The 22,799-nt window shown below is 42.5% G+C and overlaps 2 protein-coding genes, 1 non-coding gene and 2 pseudogenes across 3 annotated transcripts; 3 read left to right on the top strand and 2 right to left on the bottom strand.

Annotated features, from left to right (window-relative positions):
• The first annotated feature begins 1,184 nt into the window (after nucleotides 1-1,184).
• Nucleotides 1,185-1,316, top strand: LOC144066357 (U1 spliceosomal RNA; annotated as a pseudogene).
• Nucleotides 1,317-5,033: 3,717 nt separating this feature from the next.
• On the top strand, nucleotides 5,034-7,094 carry LOC144065641 (mitochondrial fission 1 protein-like). Its single transcript, XM_077588648.1, has 5 exons — nucleotides 5,034-5,166; nucleotides 5,616-5,748; nucleotides 5,816-5,892; nucleotides 5,951-6,056; nucleotides 6,149-7,094. The coding sequence occupies exons 1-5, from the start codon at nucleotides 5,122-5,124 to the stop codon at nucleotides 6,250-6,252; spliced, it is 465 nt and encodes a 154-aa protein (XP_077444774.1). The 5' UTR covers nucleotides 5,034-5,121; the 3' UTR covers nucleotides 6,253-7,094.
• Nucleotides 7,095-7,230: 136 nt separating this feature from the next.
• On the top strand, nucleotides 7,231-8,161 carry LOC144065642 (claudin-15 pseudogene; annotated as a pseudogene).
• A 15-nt stretch (nucleotides 8,162-8,176) lies between these two features.
• Nucleotides 8,177-9,603, bottom strand: LOC144065645 (N-alpha-acetyltransferase 38, NatC auxiliary subunit-like). Its single transcript, XM_077588651.1, has 3 exons — nucleotides 9,203-9,603; nucleotides 8,671-8,839; nucleotides 8,177-8,587 (listed from the first exon to the last, which is right to left on the bottom strand). The coding sequence occupies exons 1-3, from the start codon at nucleotides 9,236-9,238 to the stop codon at nucleotides 8,475-8,477; spliced, it is 318 nt and encodes a 105-aa protein (XP_077444777.1). The 5' UTR covers nucleotides 9,239-9,603; the 3' UTR covers nucleotides 8,177-8,474.
• An 8,604-nt stretch (nucleotides 9,604-18,207) lies between these two features.
• Nucleotides 18,208-18,398, bottom strand: LOC144066363 (U2 spliceosomal RNA). The gene has a single exon (XR_013297537.1). It is a non-coding gene; the product is annotated as a U2 spliceosomal RNA (small nuclear RNA).
• Nucleotides 18,399-22,799: the final 4,401 nt, after the last annotated feature.

The following is a 22,799-nucleotide window of genomic DNA, read 5'->3' as shown; positions in this document are numbered from 1 at the left end:
GTTAGAATTATTATGGAATATTCTATGTGTTGTAAGCATTTTTTTAAATAAGTAGTAAGGCTATAAACAGTCATGGGAACATGGACATTTTTCCTCCACATCATCGTCTCCTTTACAAGGATTTGCTCAAGGACACAGTGTTACGGACACTTCTCCCGGGCAGGACCCAATGAGACTGTTATGACGAGACTCCAACAGCAGATTTGAAAATACGGCTTTGCTTACATTATAATACTGCTTTGTTTACATTATAATACTACTTTGTTTACCTTATAATGCATTCCTCACACTGTTGTTTTTCTAACCAGCGAGGGTGTTATGGTACTGATTACATAAACATGTTTTTCGAATGTCGCGATTAAATACAATGATTCAGTTACTGCAATTCAGAATGCACTGTGGACTGAGACGACGTCACAAGGCATCTCCTTCGAAGTTGTAAGCAGCTATGTTGAAAGATGTTTTTTCCTTTTTTAATTAAATATTACTAATAATGATTTAAAAGGTTTGAATCATTATTCCAACAATTACAAAGTAAATAATCAACAGTGATCTAAATAATATGGAAAATGTTGTCACAGCTAAAGACATGCCTAAGAAATTTTTGAAAATTGCAGTTTTTGTCTGTTGATTTGGCAAATCCAATAAGAATATTGAGTGCTATTCAAACATGATACATTTTAATGAAAATACTTGATATATTGCATCTAGGATCTAAGACTCAGTAGAAAATGGTGTGAAAGACCATGAATTTGCTCAAAATAAATAAGTAGTACAATGTCCTTATATTTTTGTCATATAAGATGAATTACGTTTTTAAACCGATTTAACGTGTCATCTTTTTGGTAGTTCCATTAAAGCTCTCTTTTTGGTGGAAAATACTTTTAGGGTCTTTTTGTTGACAAAATTAGCCTTCCAAATTCAAAGGTGACAAAAAAGAGAAGCGTTATTTGCTAAGATTTAAAACTAAGAGGAAAATGAATACATTAATTTGAACAATTTGACAAATTAATATATAAAAGATTGTTTTCTTTGTACAGGTGTGAAAATACGGTAACTTCATGTCTGAAATTAACATTAAATTGTTTTTATCTTTTTGATAATTATCCTTCTGCTTAAGGACATATTGTCGAAGTACTCCTCTCATACGTCACAGAAGAGGGTGCTGCAGCCGTGTTCAACTCATACTTACCTGGCAGGGGAGACACCATGATGAAGAAGGTAGTTTGCCGAGGGAGAGGCTCAGCCATTGCACTCCCAGTCGTGCTGACCCCTGCAAATTCCCCAAATGTGGGAATCTCGACTTATAAATAATCAATAAATGAGAAATGAATAAATAAGTAGTCCAAGTGAGGTCAGCAGAGCGGCGCGGACTTCTTCCGTCTGAAGTCCAGGATGAGTTCCAAGGTTTTAGAGACGTTCAGCGCCAACTCGCACCACTCACTGAGTCTTTGGATGCAACAACAAACAAGCAAACACATAGAAAATCAATATACTTATAGTAATGATAAATAAATAATCACTAAATAGTAAAAAAAATGTGGTAAAAAAATACAAATACAAGAACACCTTAAAAATGCAAACAAGGACCCATACAGGTGAAAACCCTTTTTCCTGCTCAGTTTGTGGTCAAACATTCACACAGAAGGGAAATTTAAATTATCACACGAGAGCCTACACTAGTCAAAAAACGTTTTCGTGCTCAGTTTGTGGTCACGCTTTTATCAACACTTCAAAATTCACATAAGAACCCACAGTGGTGAATCCTTTTTCCTGCTCAGTTTGTAGCCAAAGATTCACACAGAAGGGACACTTTAAAAAATAACTTCATATCTGACCCGGTTAGAAACCTTTTTCCTGCTGAGTTTGTGGTAAAGCTTTTTCTTTGAAGCAATATAAAAAAAAACACTTAATAACCCACACTGGTGAGAAACCTTTTTGCTGCTCTGGCGAAAGGTTTAGTCAGAAGGTGAAAGTTAAGAGACACGTTTGTCTTGGTGTGGGAAGGGGTGGACAATGATGATTGCCTGTCATCCAAAATGGGTTCATCAGTTCGTGCACACAGAACGAATTTATTTTGTGGACTGTTATCAATTGTCACTTTTCATGGTTAATATTTTAAGCAAATGACCAACAATGCAATGAAATACATATAATTAAGTAACTATAGCTTTTTAACCATTGGAATCAATATTGCAAAAAAACATAGCTCCATAGCTATTGCAAATTAAGATGTGTTGTTGAGAGTATGTTTTTTAAAAAGCACCTTCTGAATTATAGGCCCTTCAAGAAAGTTTTCATTTTCCATTACTATTTATTTCAAATGTGCAGAAAATCCAACCCCCCAAACAAAAAGGGCACACATTTAAAACACATAATAAAAGTATCTCCCATTTGTCAAGACCACAAACCCATTTCACACAAAAACTCAATTCACATAAAACAGGGGTGTCAAACCTGTCTTCAAAGGGCCGCAGTGGGTGCATGTTTTCATTCCAACTCAACAAGAGGATACCTTTTGCAAGTGTAATCAGTTAATTAAAGTCAGGTGCTACTTATTTTAGAAGACACTTAAAATGTCGGCACTGGATCGGTTGGAACAAAGACCAGGACCCACTGCGGCCCTCGGCGGAATCGGTTTGACACGGGACATAGAACAATCCTCCTTTCTCAAGAATTAAAACCCAGTAAATAAGCTTCATGTGTTAAATGAGTACTGTTGTGTTCAATAAATTCTGATTTTCATTGAGTTATCTTAACTTGTACCCAAACTCTTCAACTTCAGAAACATCTCGTGTTTGTCTTCGCTGCATTTTTCATTGGAATGGAAGTTTTTAAATGCAAAAGGGATGACTCTGTGAATAGCAGAAGTCACCGTGGCTATGACAGTTGCCACGCACAGGTGAAAAACAATTTTCCTGCTGTGTGTGGTAAAACATTCACAGATGAGACAAACTTAAAAAGACATGTAAGAACCCACACTGGTGAGAAACCTTGCTCAGTTTGTGGTCACACATTCTCTAGAAAAGAAAACTTAAATAATCACATAAGAGGAAAAAGTTTGTGGTCAAAGGTTCCGTCAGAAGGAGAAAGTGAAGAGACACCCATGTGTTGGTGTGGAAAGTGGTGGAGAATGACGGCTTTGCCTTTCATCCTTGATGGCTTCATTAGTTTATTCACGCAGGATGACAATAATGAATGTATTATGTGGACTTCCTCAAATCCTGTCGAGGATTAGCACATTTGGCGCCGCACATGTCCAATCCTGGTGAGATGTGCGGAGGCACTGTTGTTATGAGTTCTCGCTCACCAGATTTAACTCACCCATGAAATAACATGACTGAATGACCTGGCAATATAAAATCACAGTTGGGATTGTTTTCATTTTTATTGTGTTTAATTTTTTTCTTTCTTTTTTTCCGGATACTGCCTGAGAATCTGCAAGTATAAACATTTTGAATATAGCTAAACATTTTACACACTAATGATATAATTAAGATGGTATTTTCATGGTTCATATTTAAAAGATGACCAACAATTCACTTGAATAAAAACAAAATATATGCATATTTATCATGCATTTATTAATATTTACATAATTGTATTAATATTGTGAAAAATGTATTCAAAAAAAAAATTCGATAGCTCACAAATTTAGTTCTACTCAATTCCTAGGTTTTAAAAAGTGTCTTCTGGGTTGTAAACACCATCGATATTTTTTCCATTTTCTATTACTATTTTAAATCTGCATCTTCATTTAATCATGATCGACCGTGACACTTTCCCCCATGTTGGAGTAATCATTATTATAAATGTGTTTGCAATGCTTATTTAGCAATATAAATCCTTATTACAAAAATGCTTACAATATTAATCAATATATTTGCTTATTAGGAATAGTAATGCTCATTATAAATGTGTAACACTATATATATATATATATATATATATATATATATATATATATATATATATATATATATATATATATATATATATATATATATATATATGTGTGTGTGTTGATCGCTGTGCTTTTATGTTAGAGTTATTGGCATTAATAAAAGCCATTTTAATGCATCTCTTGCTAAAGTAAGGACTGTGGTTCACATCAAGAGGACAGGGAATGGCCTTGGGCATGGAGAGATCTCACAACAAGTGCTCTTGGGAACTGCGAACTGTTTTCGGCTTTGGAGGGCTCACAACAGGTGCTCTTGGGAACTGAGGACTGTTTTGGGAAGCACCTCTCCACTGGAGGGTTCGCATCGAAACTCTCCTGGGAAGATTCGACAAGACCTACAATTGTTTTGAGAACTGTACAAAATTGTTGCGAGACTCTACGAATGTTTAGACTTCTGTGGGGCATGGCGTTAAAATCTTATGAATAAATTAGCGAGACGGACTTCGAGTCAGGAGAATAATCTTGACCGGACGAGCGGGTGGATGTATTCTCTTCTTGCAAGAATTAAATGGAGATGTGACTACAGATGCCTTTTTTATTGAAAGCTGAGTTTGGAAATACCTAAGGATAAACCTAACACCCCACTTGCTAAAACTGAAAATCCGACTCACAAAAGCAAAAGGGCACACACATTTAAAACACATTCAATAAAACTAGCTCCCATTTGTCAATCCCAAAAACTAAATTCACAGACTCAATTCCCATATCACAATCCCCATTTTTCATAAATCCAAACCTAGTAAATAAAGTTCCTACTCATGACGTGTTTTCAATTCGGAGTATTGTGTTCAACAGATTGTTTTTTTTTTATTAATATTTTTATTGATGTCTTATTTGTTCCACAACTTTTCATTTGAAACATCAGAAAAGGAACCAAGAAATACTGTCCAATAAAATACATTCGAAATTTCTGACATTCGATGTGAATGAGGAAGAATTTTTTGGGTGTATGACGTCCATTCCATTTCAGCCATACGTGCATTCATTTGATAAACAAAAACACGTAGCCGCAACCTTAAAGTGTGGATGAACTTATTTGGATACTATTGTGGCGTTGTATCATATGGAATAGAATTATTTTTCTATATTTCGCTGGGTTTTGCGTCACGACTGCCGTAAATGGAAGTTGGGCGTGTTAAAGCCACCCTATTTCCGCAAACATGGCGGCCGTACTGAGCGACGTAGTGGCGCCGGAGGATCTGCTCGTATGTTTGAAATAACACTTTCCCACTCATTTCCTGTCGTTTGACAGTTTGCGTTCCGACCGCCGGGCTCGCGTCTAAGACCACTTCCAAGGCGATGGCATTGTTTGGCTCGCTTATTTGTCGCGTCACTTAGCTTGCTAATGCTAATACCCATTGAGAACGCTTTCCGTCAATCACTCCAAGTCTGAAAAGCTAACACAGCTCAAACTTTATTTAAAAGTCTCTGCTCCTCCACTCAACACGTGAAAGTCATCGCACACTCATTTCCCATTGGGAAGACCTCCCATTTAAGTCTTCGGTGCCATTGACAATGATAGACGTCCAATTACGTGCCTCATGATATCTATAAATGCTGGCCGTTTAGTTTTGCTGGTCACTAGTAGACGTCCGAGCCATTTGAAGAAAGCAAAAGAACGCTCCGTGGAACTAAATCTATTGAACTGCTGCAGAAATTTGAGAAGAAGTACAACAACGAGCTGGCCAAGGGAGCCGTTTCCAAGGAGACCAAGTTTGAATACGCTTGGTGTCTGATCAGGAGCAAATTCACGGACGACATCAAGAAAGGAATCGTCTTGTTGGAGGGTGAGCGTGGTTGGCGCGGTCAACGCGGCCTCCTCGCTAATCCCTTCATTGTTGTCGCCCGGTCCAGAACTGGTCCAGAAAGCCTCCAAGGATGACACTCGGGATTACTTCTTCTACCTGGCCGTGGCCAACTACAGACTAAAGGTGAGAAGTTGGTTGGGGTTTGAAATGTTCTGTATTTATTTATTTATGCCTGCGGCAGGAATACGAAGAAGCCCTCAAGTACATCCGCATCCTGCTGAGCAACGAGCCCGGCAACAAGCAGGCCTTGGAGTTGCAGGCGCTCATTGACAAGGCCTTGAAAAAAGGTAACATCTTCCGCAACGCAATCACGCACGCACGCACTCCCGCACGCCGACACTGACACTCACCTTCACTCTGTCCTTGTCCTCTTTTCTAGATGGCTTGGTGGGCATGGCCATCGTGGGGGGAATCGGCCTGGGTGTGGCCGGCTTGGCCGGGCTTATCGGGCTGGCCGTGGCCAAGCGAGGGCCCAAATTCTAACCTCGACTTTCTGCTTCCGGAACGCTACCCGAGCGGAAACTCTTTTGCGTTAACGTTGGGCGTCAGTGGCCACTCGTGTACATAAAGTCAAATCTAGGCACAACCCCCTCACTCCCTTGCCCCTCCGCCCCCGATTGAAGCTAAAAGGGAACAATGTGGCGTCCCAACCGGAGCTGCTTGTTTTCCCAGGTCATCAATAATAAAAAGAAGGGAAAAAAACAAACACAGAGGAATGTGGAGTTGAGTCACCTGTTCTCGTGTCACAGGAAGTTTACTGTCCGCCGAGTACACGGCGATCGCAGCGACAAAAACAAAAAGGCGACATGGCCTAGTTGGCTGGCCTCTTGATCACTTCGACCCAAAGATGAATTACTATTTGTCAACGCCATCCTGCGTGAAAAAATGTGGGCATTATCAGCCTCGTGGGGCGTTACTGATTAACTGGCCTCACACCTGCGTCAAAACTCGCCGTCAAAAAACGAGAGCTCTTGGCGACAAAGTCTGTTTGATGAGGTGAACGTAAACCCAGTCCTTCGCTAGTCGACGTCCGATCCTTTTGAAGTGGGTGGCCGGCGGCAAAGGATGGCGCGTGAGACGGAACGGACGCACGCCTACGTTAACTCCAGCCGTTGACGCGTCGGCGTCATCCGAAATCACTGACTTTGACACGCGTGTTTGACACCGGGCTGTCATAGTCGTGTTTCCCGTGCTTTATGTTTTTATTTGATCTACGCTCAATGACCGTGAGGTAAATTGGAGGGCGTGAAAATGGAGGAATTCCAAGTTGTTGATTTCCCGGATGAGAGAGATGCAATAAAAATGTCTTTCCTTAAAAACTTCCATTTGAAAAAAATGTGATGGTTGTGTTCAGGTTATCTTTTTTTCTCCAGTGTAAAGCATTTCGTTACCCTTTTTAAAAAAAATCGTCCATTGGCTATTTCTCATTTAAAAAACATTGTGTGAATATACAATACGCTATTGGGACTCCTTTTTAAAAAAAATAGTTTTGGGCCATTTCCTGCTCACTCTTGATTTGGGCTCTTTTCCTGTTCATTTCGGAGAGCCCCCAAAAGTCCCAAAGTTTTTTCCCCCGTTTAAATGTAGCATTTGAATCGATGAAGCGCCGCCCCAAAACGAACCAAGAAACCAAAATAAAAACACAAAGTGTGCAATAGGTGCTACTCGCGTGACCATTGGACTCTGCGTGAGGCGAAGTGATAAACACCTGTTCCATTTGGAAAGAAGAAGAAGTGGGCGGAGAGACAGGGCACGTGATATAAGTCTGGCTTCGCGGCCGCCGTTCAAACCAGGGCCGACGTGTCCATCGGTCGGGGAGGGTGTGGCAAATGGCTGATGGATCCCATGGTGGAAGTGGTGGCCTTGTTTCTGGGCTTCCTGGGCTGGGTGTTGGTGGCGCTGCCCAACCGCTACTGGAAGACGTCCACAGTGGACGGCAACGTCATCTCCACGTCCACCATCTACGAGAACCTGTGGATTTCCTGCGCCACCGACTCCACCGGCGTGCAGAACTGTCGAGAGTTCCCGTCCCTGCTGGCTTTGAACGGGGAGCGGTGCCCCGCCTCCGCCGCGCCGAACTTGCTCGAGTCACGCTCACTGGCTCGCCTCCTCCGACCAGGTTACGTCCAAGCGTTCCGCGCCCTCATGATAGCGTCGGTGGTGATGGGCGCCTTCGGCCTGGTGGCGTCGCTGGTGGGCATGCACTGCATGGCAGTGTCCTGGTACGCTTTCAACATCACCCAGGACTTCTTCGACCCCTTCTACCCAGGCACCAGGTAGGATGGTACCGCCGGCAGGAAAGGGCGGGAGTGCGCTGACGCCGCCCAACCCCCCACCCCTTGATTTGTGTCTTTTTCTACCTTTTTCTTCCAACCATGCACAATAAAGCAACTTGTTCAACACACACTTATGTTGGATGCATCTATTTTAATGTTATTAGCACGTTCAACGGCTTTCCTGACAGCGTTATTCAAGTTTATGGGCGCTTGCATTTTCTGACGGCGAGTCGACGTGGATGTCGGACTGCATTAAAAGAGGCCCCAAACAAATGCCAGGGAGCGGGATCGAACTATACGTCCCGTGTTTTTCCTTCAAAGTGTCCCATTTCGACGACGGACCCCAACCTTTTCGCCGGGGCTGGCCTACGGCGCGGGGAGGGCCGGCCGACGCAGCTTGATGCTGAACGGTCGCAAGTGTAAAAACGGCTAGTGGCTGACGGCATCGTCCAGAATGTCCGCCTCGGCCTCGATGGACACCACGTGATGACCCGGAATCATGGCGAGGCCTAGAACTCGGGGTTCTGTCTGGGATAAAGTGTCTGAAACGACAGAAAGGAGGAGAAAGCTGAACATCCAACATGAAGAACCTGCTTGGGGCTCAGGGTTGGGCTCCTAGTCCAACCTGCGGATTTGAGGAACTCCTGAGCCGAGCCCAGGATGACGTTACAGTCCCGGTCCGTGCAGAGGAAAAGGCCCACCATGGTCCGGCCGTCGGTCATGCGGATCCTCATGTTCTTGTTCAGGAGGCCCTGGAGCTTCTGCCTGGCCAAGGACGACGTATCGCCGTGGTCCTAATAGTGCGTATGTACACACGAGCGCGCACACACACAATGTTGAAGGGACATCCAGTTAGACAACAACCGAGTAAGTAACAAGTTTGAATTCAAATGCATTTCGCCCACACTCCCCATCCAAGAAATCCGCCATATCCTGCTTCCCGGACCAGCAAAACCAGTCACCAAACACAACGAATCCATCAGCACCCTGCTGGCTTGGGGCTGGTCTCGGGTTCTCCCAATCTGAGCGCTAACGAGTTAGCTTGAGTCCTGCTAAACGGCGACGGTGCCTCGCTTCACGGGATTCCGGGATTTTTCTTTTTTACATATATTGAAAACGCCCCGAAATAACTTGTATAAAAGAGAAAATGAACCTACACGAAGCAATGGTCCGTTCTCCTCGATTGTTGCCATTTGGGCATCTTCTTCCTTCTTCTTCCGTGGCTTCCAGCCGGAAGCATTTGGCAGACGGACGGACGGGCGCTTGCCCGCTGTGGTCACAGGACGCAAGGGTCAATACTTTCCAAGGGGGGTTCGGCAAAACTCAACGAATGCATGGATTGTGGGTTGGACTTCCTGCCGACAGAGAGCACAATGGACTCGTTCACTACCACTGACGGCGACAGTCGTCCAATCGTGGTGCTCTGTTTATCCTTCTGCCGTGAACGAGTAGACGATGTCCGGAAATTGATATAATTATCAAAAATTAAAAATCCCTTATTCGTGTATGACGTCCCCATTAAAACCAGGCCTATAATCATGATTTTGTCAGCGTTTCGGAACAGGCACTAAAGAGGACAAAATCCCATTTTCATAGAGAGACTGTCATCTATCGGATTTGGTCGGTATTGCCACAACCGAGTAGCCTTTTTTTCCTTTTTTAATCACACACACAAACACCCCAAAAATATGAATGACTCATTTGTATCAAGTTTGCGCATTTTTTGTGTGTTTTTAAACAAGGTTCATGTCTTATTTAAATGGAGTAACCACAATAAACTCATTTAAAACTGAATAATCAAATTAAAATTGAGTTAATTGTGGTCACTCCATTAATGTAATCAATATTTAATGAATAATCAACATGTACTAACATGGATTTGCAACAATCTACTGTGAACATTTAACTACAAGTGGTATTATATTCAAATCTACTGTGTATGTCTTCCTATTTTGTTCAAAACTGTCAACCAAATGCACCTCGCACGCAATTCTAAGGGTCAAAATTAAAATAAAAGGTTACAATAACATCGATGTGGATTTAGTAATAAGATTTTGGTAGGAAAAAAAGTGGAAAAGCACTGGACGGCGCCCGTGGTTCGATCCCAGTCCGGGATTGAGTAGAAGCGAATTCTGAGAGAGGGTTGAATCTAGATGAAGTAACCACTGAACTAAACCAGTGCTAGAGTTTGAGTGGGAAAGTCACTATTTATATAATCAAACACAATAATAAGCAAAGTAGAGTCCGAGATAGTACGTATATGTTTGTGGACCTTTGATTGTTTTAATTTTAAAAGGTGATTCCTGAATCGCAAAAAGTATTTGTTATCTTAACGTTGTTTTAGTACTTTAATCACTCAGTTGAAAACTAAAGGACGAAAAAGAACGTTCAGCTGCAGTAACTGCCCATAGCCTCAAAGTGACGCTATTGGAACAATCTTTAGGATCAAAATCTCATGCTATTGTCTGCACCATCTTACTTGAAGCTAATATAGTACAGCGGTACCTCGAGATACGAGCTTAATTCGTTCCGGGACTGAGCTCGTATGACGAGATTCTCGCAACTCGAGCAGAAGTTTCCCATTGAAATGAATGGGAAACAAATTAATTCGTTACAACTCTGAAAAAAACGCCAAAAACAGGATATTGGATTGGAAAAAATGTTTTATTTCTTATAATTCGCCATATATTGACAAAGTAATAAATAACGAGTGGTTTGATAGTAATAATGTGTTTAATAGGAGTAAAATTAGACACATTTCGCGGAGGGTAGAGACAGCGGCATACACGGAGGCGGGGGGGGGGGTATGTTCGGGGGGACTTTATCCACGGCAACGCCGCACTCGTGTAAAACATGTTTTATTTCTTCTAATTCGCCATGTATTGACAAAGTAATAAATAACGAGTGGTTTAATAGTAATAAAATGTGTTTAATTGAAGTAAAATTAGACGCATTTCGCGGAGGGGAGAGACAATGACACACACGGAGGCAGAGGGGGGGCTGTTCGGGGGGACTTTATCCACGGCAACGCCGCACTCGTGTAAAACATGTTTTATTTCTTCTAATTCGTCATGTATTGAAAAAGTAATAAATAACGAGTGGTTTAATAGTAATAAAATGTGTTTAATAGCAGTAAAATTAAACGCATTTCGCGGAGGGGAAGTGAACGTCACACACGGAGACGGAGGGGGGGGGGTTTGTTCGGGGGGACTTTATCCACGGCACTCGTAAACGAACAAACAAATTTAAATTAACTTGGATTAATATATACAGACACTCAACGTTTAATGTAACTTCACACAAAACTGAATTCTAATTTAGTTTTAATCTTTTTTACCTTTGTAACGGGTTGGCCCCACCCCGACGTTCTGCCGGAGCCTTCAAAACGAACGCATCAAGAGTTGTTTGGAACTTGCCGCTTCCCCGTGTCTGATTACCGAGTGTACATATATTCCAGATCTTTTCTTTGCAAAACTCTGCCGACCCATTGTTGTTTACCTGGTATGTAAATGTAGACCAAAGTGGGGGGGGGGACGGGTATGGAAATGCAAAGTCCGCCCAGTGCTCGTAGAAAGATTTTATACACGAAAGAGACGCAAAAAAAGACAGTGCCATGGCCACCTGGCTTGGTTGCATCACAAAATTTTGACCGCATCACGGGCGAATTATTCGATCGAAATTTCCGTCGTAAGACGAGAATTTTGTATGACGAGCGGTCGTATGACAAGGTACCACTGTACTTTAATTCTGTCTGAGGCTTAATACTAAGTCATTTATTTGTTAAAATAGCCACAATACGGAAAATGAAAGATTTTTTTTAAATTGAATTGAATGAATAGAATTTAAGGTTTTTATTGTCATTATACAAGTGTAATGAGATTTCAAGCTCCACCACAAAGTGCACAAATACACCAACAAACAGACAAATAAATAATCAATAAATAATCAATAATTACACTTAGGTTTTGTTTGTAAGTCAAGAGGACATCGATCATCCATTCCATTTGATATATTTTTCCGTGGGGTTTTAACCTGAGAAACGCATGAGTAAACAACTTAAGCAACCTTTATTGTAATTATTCCATTCACTTTAATACATTAAAATATAAAAGGGAGGAAAACCATATGGTCTAGATCAGGGGTCTCAAACTTGCGGCCCACGGGGCGAGCGTTCGAATCCCGCGGCCCCCGTCTTAATATGAAAGATCGATTTTTTTTTTTTTAAATTTTTTTTTTTTTTTTTTTTTTACCCCTTTCCCCATGATGGCGCCGTTTAAGTGGCAGCCAGTGGCAGTAGCTCTGTCCACTCATGTTTTTCTTGTTTTACAGCATGTTTTACATGAAAAATTAGAGGGAACATTGACATGCACCTGCTTGTGGCAGGTGTGATACTGGTGTGCCGATAGCGAGCAATGATGATGTCGTGACCGGATGATTCGCCTAAAGACGTTTCGCCGACGGACGTTTGACAGACGGACAGGTCGTACTAGTATTTGTTAGTTTAATGATTAAATACAAATACTAGTATTTGTATTTAATCATTAAACGCTGTTTTCAGCTGGATTTGACCGAATTTGAGAGCATTTTGAGCCGTTTGGCGAATGGACGTCTATAGACGTTTTTTTGCCTCCATCGCGATATCATCCAGTATTTGTATTTAATCATTAAATGCTGTTTTAGGATGGATTTGACCCGATTGCTGTCATTTTACGGCTCGGTTCTGCTACATCTGCCTGCCCAAGAGTGCTTATTCCCGGACTGCCATTGATGGTAGACGAACATTGATTTTTACTATAATTTGGACAACACCGGCGGCGGGCCGGATTAAAAATCCTAACGGGCCGTATATGGCCCGCGGGCCGAGGTTGAAAAACTTGTACACACACGATCCGGCGGGGCGAGCGTTCGAATCCCGTTTCGGCGAAACCTCCGTTCGGCCGAATGAACGTTCGGTGGAACGTCCATTCGGCGAACTGCCCGTCTGTCAAACGTCTGTCGGCGAAACGTCTTTAGGCGAATCATCCGAGTACCGATGATGTCGCTCACACTGGTACTCAGTGCGCTCAGGGAGGTTGTCTTTCTGCTCAGACCAACAAAAAATTAGAGGGAACTTTGGTTCGGAGCTGAATGAACCAATCACGGTGAGGTATACGGCTCTGGAGGGCGGGACATCGGCCGGGCTGTCCAGTGCCTCGCTCACTCACTCATTCATTCCTCCAATCAGCTGGGCGGAGGGGAAGCCGTGAGGCCGATCACTCCGCTCGGCGCTCACACTCCTCCGCTGCTCTCAGTCTAGAACTGAATGAGGCGCTATGATCCGTGATCCAGCCTGTGTCAGTGTCTGTAGCCATCTCCGCGATTGAAACGGAGAGCGAAAGTGCACATGCGCCACAAACCCGCGCGACTGAATGTGAAAGATCAACCCGAGACTCATTCCAAGTGGAAAAACATATTACAGAGCCCCAGAGATGTCTCTTTCAAAGCCTGCCGTGAAGAGAAAGGTCGGTGATGAGCACAGACAGTTTCAAGAAAAGTGGGGAGTGCAATATTTCTTTGTTGAACACAGGGGCACCCCGACGTGTCTCATTTACACTGAAAAAGTTGCGGTGCACAAGGAATACAATTTGAAACGTAATTGTACTATGAGACATGCTGAGGAGTACGAAAAATACCAGGGAGATTAGAGAGCCAACCAGGTTGCCAGTCTTAAAACACGTCTTCTGAGGCAACAGGATCTCTTCAAGAAGGCTACCAAAGACAGTAATGCAGCAGTCAAAGCTAGCTACGCCGTTTGTGAGTTGATTGATCCTGTGCTAAGTGATCCCAAATGGCTCATGGACTTGGCTTTTCTTGTTGATATCACACATGAGCTTAATGTACTGAACAAGAAGCTACAAGGCCAGGGGCAACTTGTCAGTGCTGCCTATGACAACGTGAGAGCATTCTGCACTAACCTTGTGTTATGGAAAGCCCAGCTCTCTCAGACAAACCTTTGCCATTTCCCAGCATGCAAGGCTCTCGTGGATGCAGGCACACCATTCAGTGGTGAGAAGTATGTTGAGGCCATTTCGAAGCTACAGGAGGAATTTGATCACAGATTTGCAGACTTCAAGACACACAAAGCCACATTTCAAATTTTTGCGGACCCCTTCTCCTTTGATGTGCAAGATGCCCCTCCTGAGCTTCAAATGGAGCTCATTGACCTGCAGTGCAACTCTGCACTCAAAGCCAAGTTCAGGGAGGTGAGTGGAGAAGCAGACAAGCTTGGGCAATTTTTGAGAGAGTTGACCCCCAGCTTCCCTGAACTTTCCCGAAGGTTCAAGCGGACCATGTGCCTTTTTGGGAGCACATACTTGTGTGAGAAGCTCTTCTCCACCTTGAACTTCAATAAGTCCAAGTACAGGTCCAGACTTACTGATGAGCATCTTCAAGCTCTACTGAGGGTCTCCACTGCTTCCTCCCTCAAGCCAAATGTGACTATGTGAGAAGAAGCGCTGCCAGGTCTCTAGCAGCAAGGAGTAGGCAAAAGAAGCCGTGTTCAGAATATTTCATGTTCAATGTTCCATTCAAGTTCAGAAAGTTTAAGGTTAAGAGCTGTTAATACAGACATTTGAAACGGAATAAAAATAATTCATTTTCTCTACTTAGCCAGCCAGTGTATATCTACTGTATGCTCATTAGTATTATTTGGTTTTATATTACTGATTGATTTATTTTTTATCCATCTTTAAGTTAATTTATTTAATTCATTATTTTTTGTTAAAAAATAAAGATATTTGATAACGTTGGAAAGTTTTATCAGTGCTTTTCTTGTGGAAATCCTGATGCGGCCCAGTCTCACCCAGACTCGGCCTCTAGCGGCCCCCAGGTAAATTGAGTTCAAGACCCCTGCTCTAGATACATAGTTTCATAGCTAGGCCTACAAGTTTAATATTTTAGACATTGGGAATATTTTTGTTGTCAGCCAGTATGTGACGGTGAGGAAACAAAAGAATTGTTGTCATCTGGAAATGATGTCACATAGTTGCTGATGGCTGCTGTACACAATGAACAAAACATACTTGTCTTTGTTCATTTTCTCCCATTTCCTTTCCAAGATTACCTCATTAATAGTGTCATATATAAATCTTCATCGCTTGATGGAAAACCTTGCATTTAATTGATGATGAGGAAGACTGTTAGGTAAATCCTTAGGTATCTCCAAATTCAGCTTTCAATAAAAGGCATCTGTAGTCACATCTCCATTTATTCTTGCAAGAGAGAATACATCCATCCACGTCTCCGGCCAAGATCATTCTAACAACTCGAAGTCCGTTTCGCTAATTTAATCATAAGATTTCAACGCCATGCCCCACAGAAGTCTAAACATTCGTAGAGTCTCACAACAATTTTGTACAGTTATCAAAACAATTGTAGGTCCTGTCGAATCTTCCCAAGCGAGTTTAGATGCGAACCCTTCAGCGAAGAGGGGCTTCCCAAAACAGTCCAAGGTTCCCAAGAGCGCTTGTTGTGAGTCCATCTTCCGAAGCCGAAAACAGTCCTCAGTTCCCAAGAGCACCTGTCGTGAGTCCTCCTTCCGAAGCCGAAAACAGTCCTCAGTTCCCAAGAGCACCTGTCGTGAGTCCTCCGAAGCCGAAAACAGTTCGCAGTTCCCAAGAGCAATTGTTTTGAGACCTCTCCATGCCCATGGCCATTCCCTGTCCTCTTGATGTGAACCAGTTCTTACTTTAGCAAGGCATGCATTAAAATGGCTTTTATTAATGCCAATAACTCTAACATAAAAGCACAGCGTTCAACACATATATATTGTTTAATATTGTTACACATTCAGGATGAGCATTACTATTCCTAATAAGCAAATATATTGATTAATATAGTAAGCATGTTTATAATAAGGCTTTCTATTCCTAAATAAGCATTGCAAACACATTTATAATAATGATTACTCCAACAAAGACTAAAAGCACTTCCAAACAGAAATTGCCAAACTTCCGCCATAGAACATGTAGAGCATATTCCTCGCTTCATGAGTGACACCGAAGCCGAAACTTTCGCCGATCACGTGCCATGCGTTGCCAAATCTCTTGTCCATGGAGTCCTTGACCATCTTTGCTCCATTGTCCTTGTTATTGGAATGCTTTTTAAAAGCTGTGATACACGTGGCTATGGCCTCCTCCTTCATTTCCTCGGTTTTGGTTAGGAAAAACCTGGATAAACGTATCCGGGTTTTTCCTAACCAAAAACCCTGGATGACCAGTGAGACACAGGCACTCATTAAATGCCGTGCAATACAGCGCTGCCAGAGCAGACCTGAAGAGAGGCAGTAAAAAGGCCAAGGCAGCATATACAAGGAAAATTGAGAAGCACTTCACAGAAAATAACCCAAAGAAGATGTAGCAGGGAATACGACACATTACCAATTACAATGACAATAATAAGGTGTCTGTTAACAGATGCCTCACTAGCAGAGGAACTGAACCGTTTCTTTGCCCGCTTTGAGACTGACAAATCAGACTCAGTCTCAACACATCCACCACCTTGCAGCAGTACACTGATGCTTCAGGAACATGAATTGAGACAGGTACTGCGGACTGTGAACACCAGGAAGGCTGCTGGCCCTGACGGAGTACCTGGGAAGGTGCTCAAAGCCTGTACTGACCAGCTGACTGGGGTTTTCACAAAGATTTTCAATTGTTCCCTGCAACAATTCATCATCCCATCCTCCCTGAAATCTGCCACCATTATCCGTCCCTAAAAAGCCAACCATTGACAGCCTGAATGATTATAGGCCTGTTGCACTTACGCCTGTGATCATGAAGTGCTTTGAAAAGTTGTTCGCCCGCCATATCAGGGATACAATCCCTCCCTCAGTTGACCCTCACCAGTTTGCTTATAAAGCAAACAGGTCCACTGAGGACGCCATCGCCCTAGCTCTACACACAGCACTGAGCCACCTGGAGCACCATGGGAACAATGTGAGGATGCTTTTCATTGACTATAGCTCAGCCTTCAACACTATAATACCGGACATTCTGGCTGACAAACTCTCCCACCTTGGACTATCCTCTTCCATCTGCTACTGGATTAAGAACTTCTTAACCAACCATCCACAAACTGTTAGACTTGGTCCCCACCTCTCTTCCTCCATTACACTGAGCACTGGCTCCCCTCAAGGCTGTGCACTGAGTCCTCTTCTGTACTCCCTGTATACATACGACTGTACACCAACCCACCAGTCTAATTCCATCATCAAATTTTCCGATGACACCATTGTGGTCGGACTCATCTCAGGGGGGATGAGTCTGTCAACAAAGATGAGGTCAACAAACTGTCTTCGTGGTGTTTGGTGAACAATCTCACACTAAACACTACGAAAACTAAAGAAATAATCCTGGACTTTCGCAAACGCAGCACAGATCTGGCCCCACTCCTCATAAATGGAGTATGCGTAGACAGGGTCCAGTCCTTCAAATTCCTGGGGGTCCACGTCACGGACAAGCTCTCCTGGTCTACCAACACCACAGCAGTGGTGAAGAAGGCCCAGAAACGACTCAAATTCCTGAGGGTACTCAGGAGGAACAACTTGGACACTAAGCTTCTGGTAACCTTCTATAGAGCCACTGTGGACAGCATCCTGGCATACTGCATTACAGTGTGGTACGCTGGAAACACGTTAGCAGACAGAACAGCCATGCAGAGTGATCAACACCGCCAAGAAGATCAACGGCTGCAAAAACAATAATTTTCTAATGAAGATGTGATAGGATGAGCTACCACTATATCTGCAATAGTAGTTTGACACACATGCTAAAGCACAACAAACTATTGGGCGGTTCCACTCCATTAAGCAGCCAATCAAGTTGCAGCAGCTATTTTATGCAACCAATCGTGTTGCAGTCCCTGTATTAGGCAGCCAGGGGATTGAAGCAGCGTTGTGATATAATATGAAGCAGGGCCTATATACATCCTTTGGGTTTAAAATGGGTTGTACTTAATGGGGGTGTAGTGAAATTAGTAATTAGATCAAATGATCCATTGGCATTTATTACTAGCAGATGTAAATTTGATATGATTACTATTGGGGGAAGCAAGTCATTTCACTCATTTAACTTAGAAATTCTATGACCACAATGGGAGAAAGTAAAATATTTTGAATAAAAGAGGGGGTTGCACCATTCCTGGAGGTACTGCAATACCAAGTTGATGCGTGGAGTAGATGACACAAGCCCCTAGTTCATCTCCCAGTTAGAAAGATAATTTAAATATATGGTCCTCAAATAGATAACATATCAGATATTAAACTGATAAAAACAGATACTACACTTGATCTTAGTCAAAAGACCAAGAAGTGATAACGCATAAAGTGGCACGAAGGACGGCTTCAATCCAGACAATACAGCCTAAAATAGTGGTATGCGTTGGATGTCAAAAGTTACAGACATTTATACAACAAACTACAACTTTACACGTTTAGTATGATAACAGGGAAACTGCTGCCGTGTTTATACATTTTAATGTAAAGAATGTTTGGAAATGTAAGGCGCGGTGGGTCACGGGAGTCATGATAGAATCCCTTTATCCGCATTACACAGTTCCTCAGCAGCAGAATTAAGCCACCAGTGATATTTGATATCAATACACACATTACAAATTTTAATTGAGCAACTGCGTTCTTATTCACGCTATTAATGTAAAGAAACTTCATGAATCTTCCACATGAACCACCCTGGACCAAAATAACTTTATTGTTACATTCATAGTGAAAAGTAATCCTGAAAGATCAGAGTACACGACAATTTATTTTGACAATGATGCACAAATTGACTTTATTTGTAATATGCTGTGCCGAAATGCAGTTTAAGGAAAGTGTAACATCCCGACGACTAATGGTTTTCCGTTTGTTCATTGACCAAAAAAAACCCCATCCAAATGCCGTGAGAAATGGTGCTGCTTCGGTGGGTTCTAAGCTATATTCACGCGTCAACTGTTGCTACAACGTTTTGGACCTTTACAATAAAAGTCAAACACGGAATATGACTAATCTGCAATTTAGAAATAATTTTCAGAATAGAAATGGCAGTCAATTGAGCTGGAAATGTCTCTTCGTATTGTCGAGTCAGTAAGTCTGCTGTACGCCAGTGACAGTATGGAGGCGAGGACACGTCTAAAGGTTTTGATCTGGCACTCCCACACACTGCCTGCATGGCTTGAATGGGGCGCATTCATCATAAGGTCACACTGTCTTGTGAGACAGAAATGTGCTCAGTCTGTCAACGTTGAGTTCTTGCAGGGCCGCCTTGAATTCATTCTTGTCACCAACAAAATTGGTTCCTTGGTCGCACTGGATTTGCCGGACAGCCCCTCTGATGGAGATGAAGCATCGCAAGCCATTTATAAAAGAGTCCGTAGACATATCTTCTAACATCTCCAGCTGAATAACCCGTGAGCAAAAGCAGGTGAGGAGCAGGCAGTAGCGTTTGTTCCGTTTTCTTCCTTCCGTCATGATGAAAGGACCAAAGCAGTCCATCCCACAATGTGAGAATGGAGAAGAAGCTTCAGTCCGTTCTCCTGGCAAGTCGCTCATTTGCTGTCCTTCTGGTAGTCCTCTAATTCTGCGACAGGTGATGCACTGGCAAATTAATAAAGATACGGCTCTACTCATGCTTGGTATCTAATAGCCACCGGATCTGATTTCGTTGGCTGTAAAGCGCTTGCCTTGGTGTTTGGTATTTTCATCTTGTGCATACACGGTCTCCGTCTTTCCATCGTAGGAATCTTAAATAGTCTCAATCCTGCTCTTCCCGTGAGATTGTTGATCATGTCTGGCCCTGGAAGGAGGTGTTCATTCAGGCTTGTGCTGCTACACTTCACAGAGCAGTCAAACACAATGCGCAGTTTATCAGGTTTTTTTAGGGTTATATATGCCGTTGTGAGGTATATACCACCGTCCTCTTCCACTTCCTCCACATCACCTCTCTCATGGACACCCACACAGGAACAGTCATAGAGGTTTTGTTTGCTTGGTCTCCTCTTGTGATGTTGAGCGGCATGGCTGGTGTGGAGTTATCTGGAGTGATCACCAGTACTTCTCTTCCTTCGCGAGGTTTTATAGTTCTCATCATGGGGACAGGTGGGGTGTCTCCCCTTGCATCTGCTTTGATTTTAATTTTCTACTGGTCATACAGTCTAACCAAACGCCTCTCCTTTTTATTTATTTCCTCCATTTGATATTCTCGCATTTTCTCTGTAGTTTTGGAATGGCGTTTTGGATGACGAGGTGAGTTTAGCAGTAGCCCTGCACATTTATCGTCTTCATCCTCTATTTTGTCTTCAAGTTCGGTTAGCCATTTATCATTACTTTCAATTCGTTCCTTGAATTCTTGTCTAGTCAGTTTCACGTTCTTCATTTAGCAATTGTCTGTCATCTTCAATTTCTACTTGTAGCTTATTGATCAGTTCTTAAATGTCATGCATTTTGTTAGCTAGGAGTTCTGTCTTTATGTTACTGTGACCGTTGACCACCGCACTTGCGAGTAACTCACTGACGTTTCCTTTTCCATCCGTAGGTCAGCAGCTCGAAGAAGCAGGTGCGGGTAATTTCTCACGGTGGTTGGATGTTTTGATGAACGAACGGAATATAATAAAATGAACTGAAAAGCATCAGTCAAGACTTGACCATCTATCGGGTGGGATGCTACAGTGAGAAATTGTGCCGCTTCGGCGGGTGCTAAACTATAAGGCTTACTGACGAAAGTCCTCCGCGGTTCCCGCATCAACTGTTGCTTCTAAGTTTCAGACCTTCACAATAAAAGTCACGCACGGAATCTTAACATGTACATTTATGGAAATCTTAGTCATATAATCAAAGCACTTTAAGAAAGAAACAATAATAATTATGACAATTCCTGAATTAGGTCATTTGCAAAGGATGACAAGCTATGGCGTCATTGGTCAACGCTACTAACGACACATTTGTGTCTTTTAAGTGAATCCTTATGACAAAATCTTTGGCAAAAGGATTTCTGTGGGTTATTATGTGTATTTTTAAGATATTCCTGTCATGGATTGTGGGACCGCAAATTGAGCAAAAAAAGGCTTTTCAGTGTGGGTTGTTAAGTCTTCTTTACAGGTTCCCTTCTGTCATGGAATGTGGGACCGCAAATTGAGCAAAAAATGGCTTTTCAGTGTGGGTTGTTAAGTCTTCTTTACAGGTTCCCTTCTGTGAAAATGTTTGACTACAAACTTAACAGGAAAAGTTTTTTCACCAATGTCGGTGCTTGTGTTTACTTTTTTCTTTGGAGCTTGGGCCACAAAGTGAGCTGGTCAACATTTTTTCACCAATGTGTGGGTTCTTTTGTGGCTTTTTAATTTGATTTTGGTATCGAATCTGTGGCCACGGCTGAACAGAAAACCCCCTTTTCTCCAGTGTGGGTAATTAAGTGTTCTTTTAAGCTTTTCCTATGGGAAAATGTTCGATCACAAACTGAGCACGAAAATGTTTTTTCACCAATGTGGATTCTTGCGTGATTATTTAAGTTGCCCTTCTCTGCGAATGCTCTACCACAAACTGAACAGGAAAATGGTTTTTCACCAGTGTGGGTTCGTGTGTGACTAATTAAGCTTCCCTTGTGTGAAAATGTCTGACAACAATCTGAGCAGGAAAATGGTTTTTCACCTGTGTGGGTTCTTGCGTGAGTTTTTAAGTTTCCCTTCTCAGTGAATGTTTGGCCACAAACTGAGCACATAAATGGTTTTTCTTGTGTGCCTTTTTAATTTGGTTTTGGTAGCGAATCTGTGTCCACAAACTGAATACGAAAATGTTTTTTCACCAGTGTGGAGTATTAAGTGTTCTTTTAAGGTTATTTTTTGTGAATTTTTTTGACCACAAACTGAGGATGAAAACGGTTTCACCCCAGTGTGGATCACCATATGTCTTTTCAAAGAAGACATTTTCCCAAAGGTTTTCCCACACTGAGAGCATTTGCAAAGTTTGTCACCACTGGGATTTTTCTTAAGACCTTGATCTTCATCATTAAAATAAAGCAAGTCGTCACTATCTGATAAAGGAGCAATTAAATTTTCTGCTTGCCATCCTTCTGTTGAGCTTCTGCCATGCAGCGGGTCCGCCCCGCGGCCACCCAGATCATCTTCCGTCGTCAAGGACTCACCAGCTGACTGGATGACATCTTCCTCCATTTTGATTGGATGTTGCTCTTCTCTCTTGTGCTGTTGAGGGAACTCTGGCCCCTCCTCTTTAATTTGGGGCCAAGTTGAGGTATTTGAAGGCTCTGCCTTTCTGCTGGCCCCGCCCAGATCATCTTGCCTTTTCAAGGACTCACCAGGTGACCAGGTGACATCTTCTTTCTCCTTTTTTATTTTAAATTGCTCTTCTCTCTCTCTGTCTTGAGGGAACTCTGGCCAGTTACGCGACAATGTCAATGGATTGTGGATGCTTGGACTCAAGTGTCGGCCAGCACAGTTGTTCGAGCTTTCGCCAAGTTCCCAGAATAGCCCGGCGATAACTATGACTCTGACAGTGTGGTGGAGCATAACATAGCTAGCATAACATACGATAACATAACATACATTAGCATAACATACTCTAGCATAAAATGTGCTAGCATAACATACGCTAGCATAGTATCATGCTAGCACCCTTTGGACCGAAGCGCCTTATCTATGGGCAAAAAACAGAACATTGTTAGGTTTAAACACCAGACATTTGTATCACCAATCTGAAAGAAAGAAATCACA

Source organism: Stigmatopora argus, chromosome 20 (assembly GCF_051989625.1).
Source record: "Stigmatopora argus isolate UIUO_Sarg chromosome 20, RoL_Sarg_1.0, whole genome shotgun sequence".
NCBI lineage: Eukaryota > Metazoa > Chordata > Actinopteri > Syngnathiformes > Syngnathidae > Stigmatopora > Stigmatopora argus.
Note: the sequence above shows the minus strand (reverse complement) of the source record. Positions and strands in the feature narration are given on the sequence as shown.

Bases quoted from the DNA above. Each gene is read 5' to 3' on its own strand.
- LOC144065641 (XM_077588648.1), top strand. From the start codon at position 5,122: ATGGCGGCCGTACTGAGCGACGTAGTGGCGCCGGAGGATCTGCTC. The intron at 5,167-5,615 runs GTATGTTTGAAA...GAACTGCTGCAG, and splicing joins TGGCGCCGGAGGATCTGCTC to AAATTTGAGAAGAAGTACAA. The intron at 5,893-5,950 runs GTGAGAAGTTGG...TGCCTGCGGCAG, and splicing joins TGGCCAACTACAGACTAAAG to GAATACGAAGAAGCCCTCAA.
- LOC144065645 (XM_077588651.1), bottom strand. From the start codon at position 9,238: ATGGCAACAATCGAGGAGAACGGACCATTGCTTCGT. The intron at 8,840-9,202 runs GTAGGTTCATTT...ACGCACTATTAG, and splicing joins AGAACGGACCATTGCTTCGT to GACCACGGCGATACGTCGTC. The intron at 8,588-8,670 runs GTTGGACTAGGA...CTGTCGTTTCAG, and splicing joins GGAGTTCCTCAAATCCGCAG to ACACTTTATCCCAGACAGAA.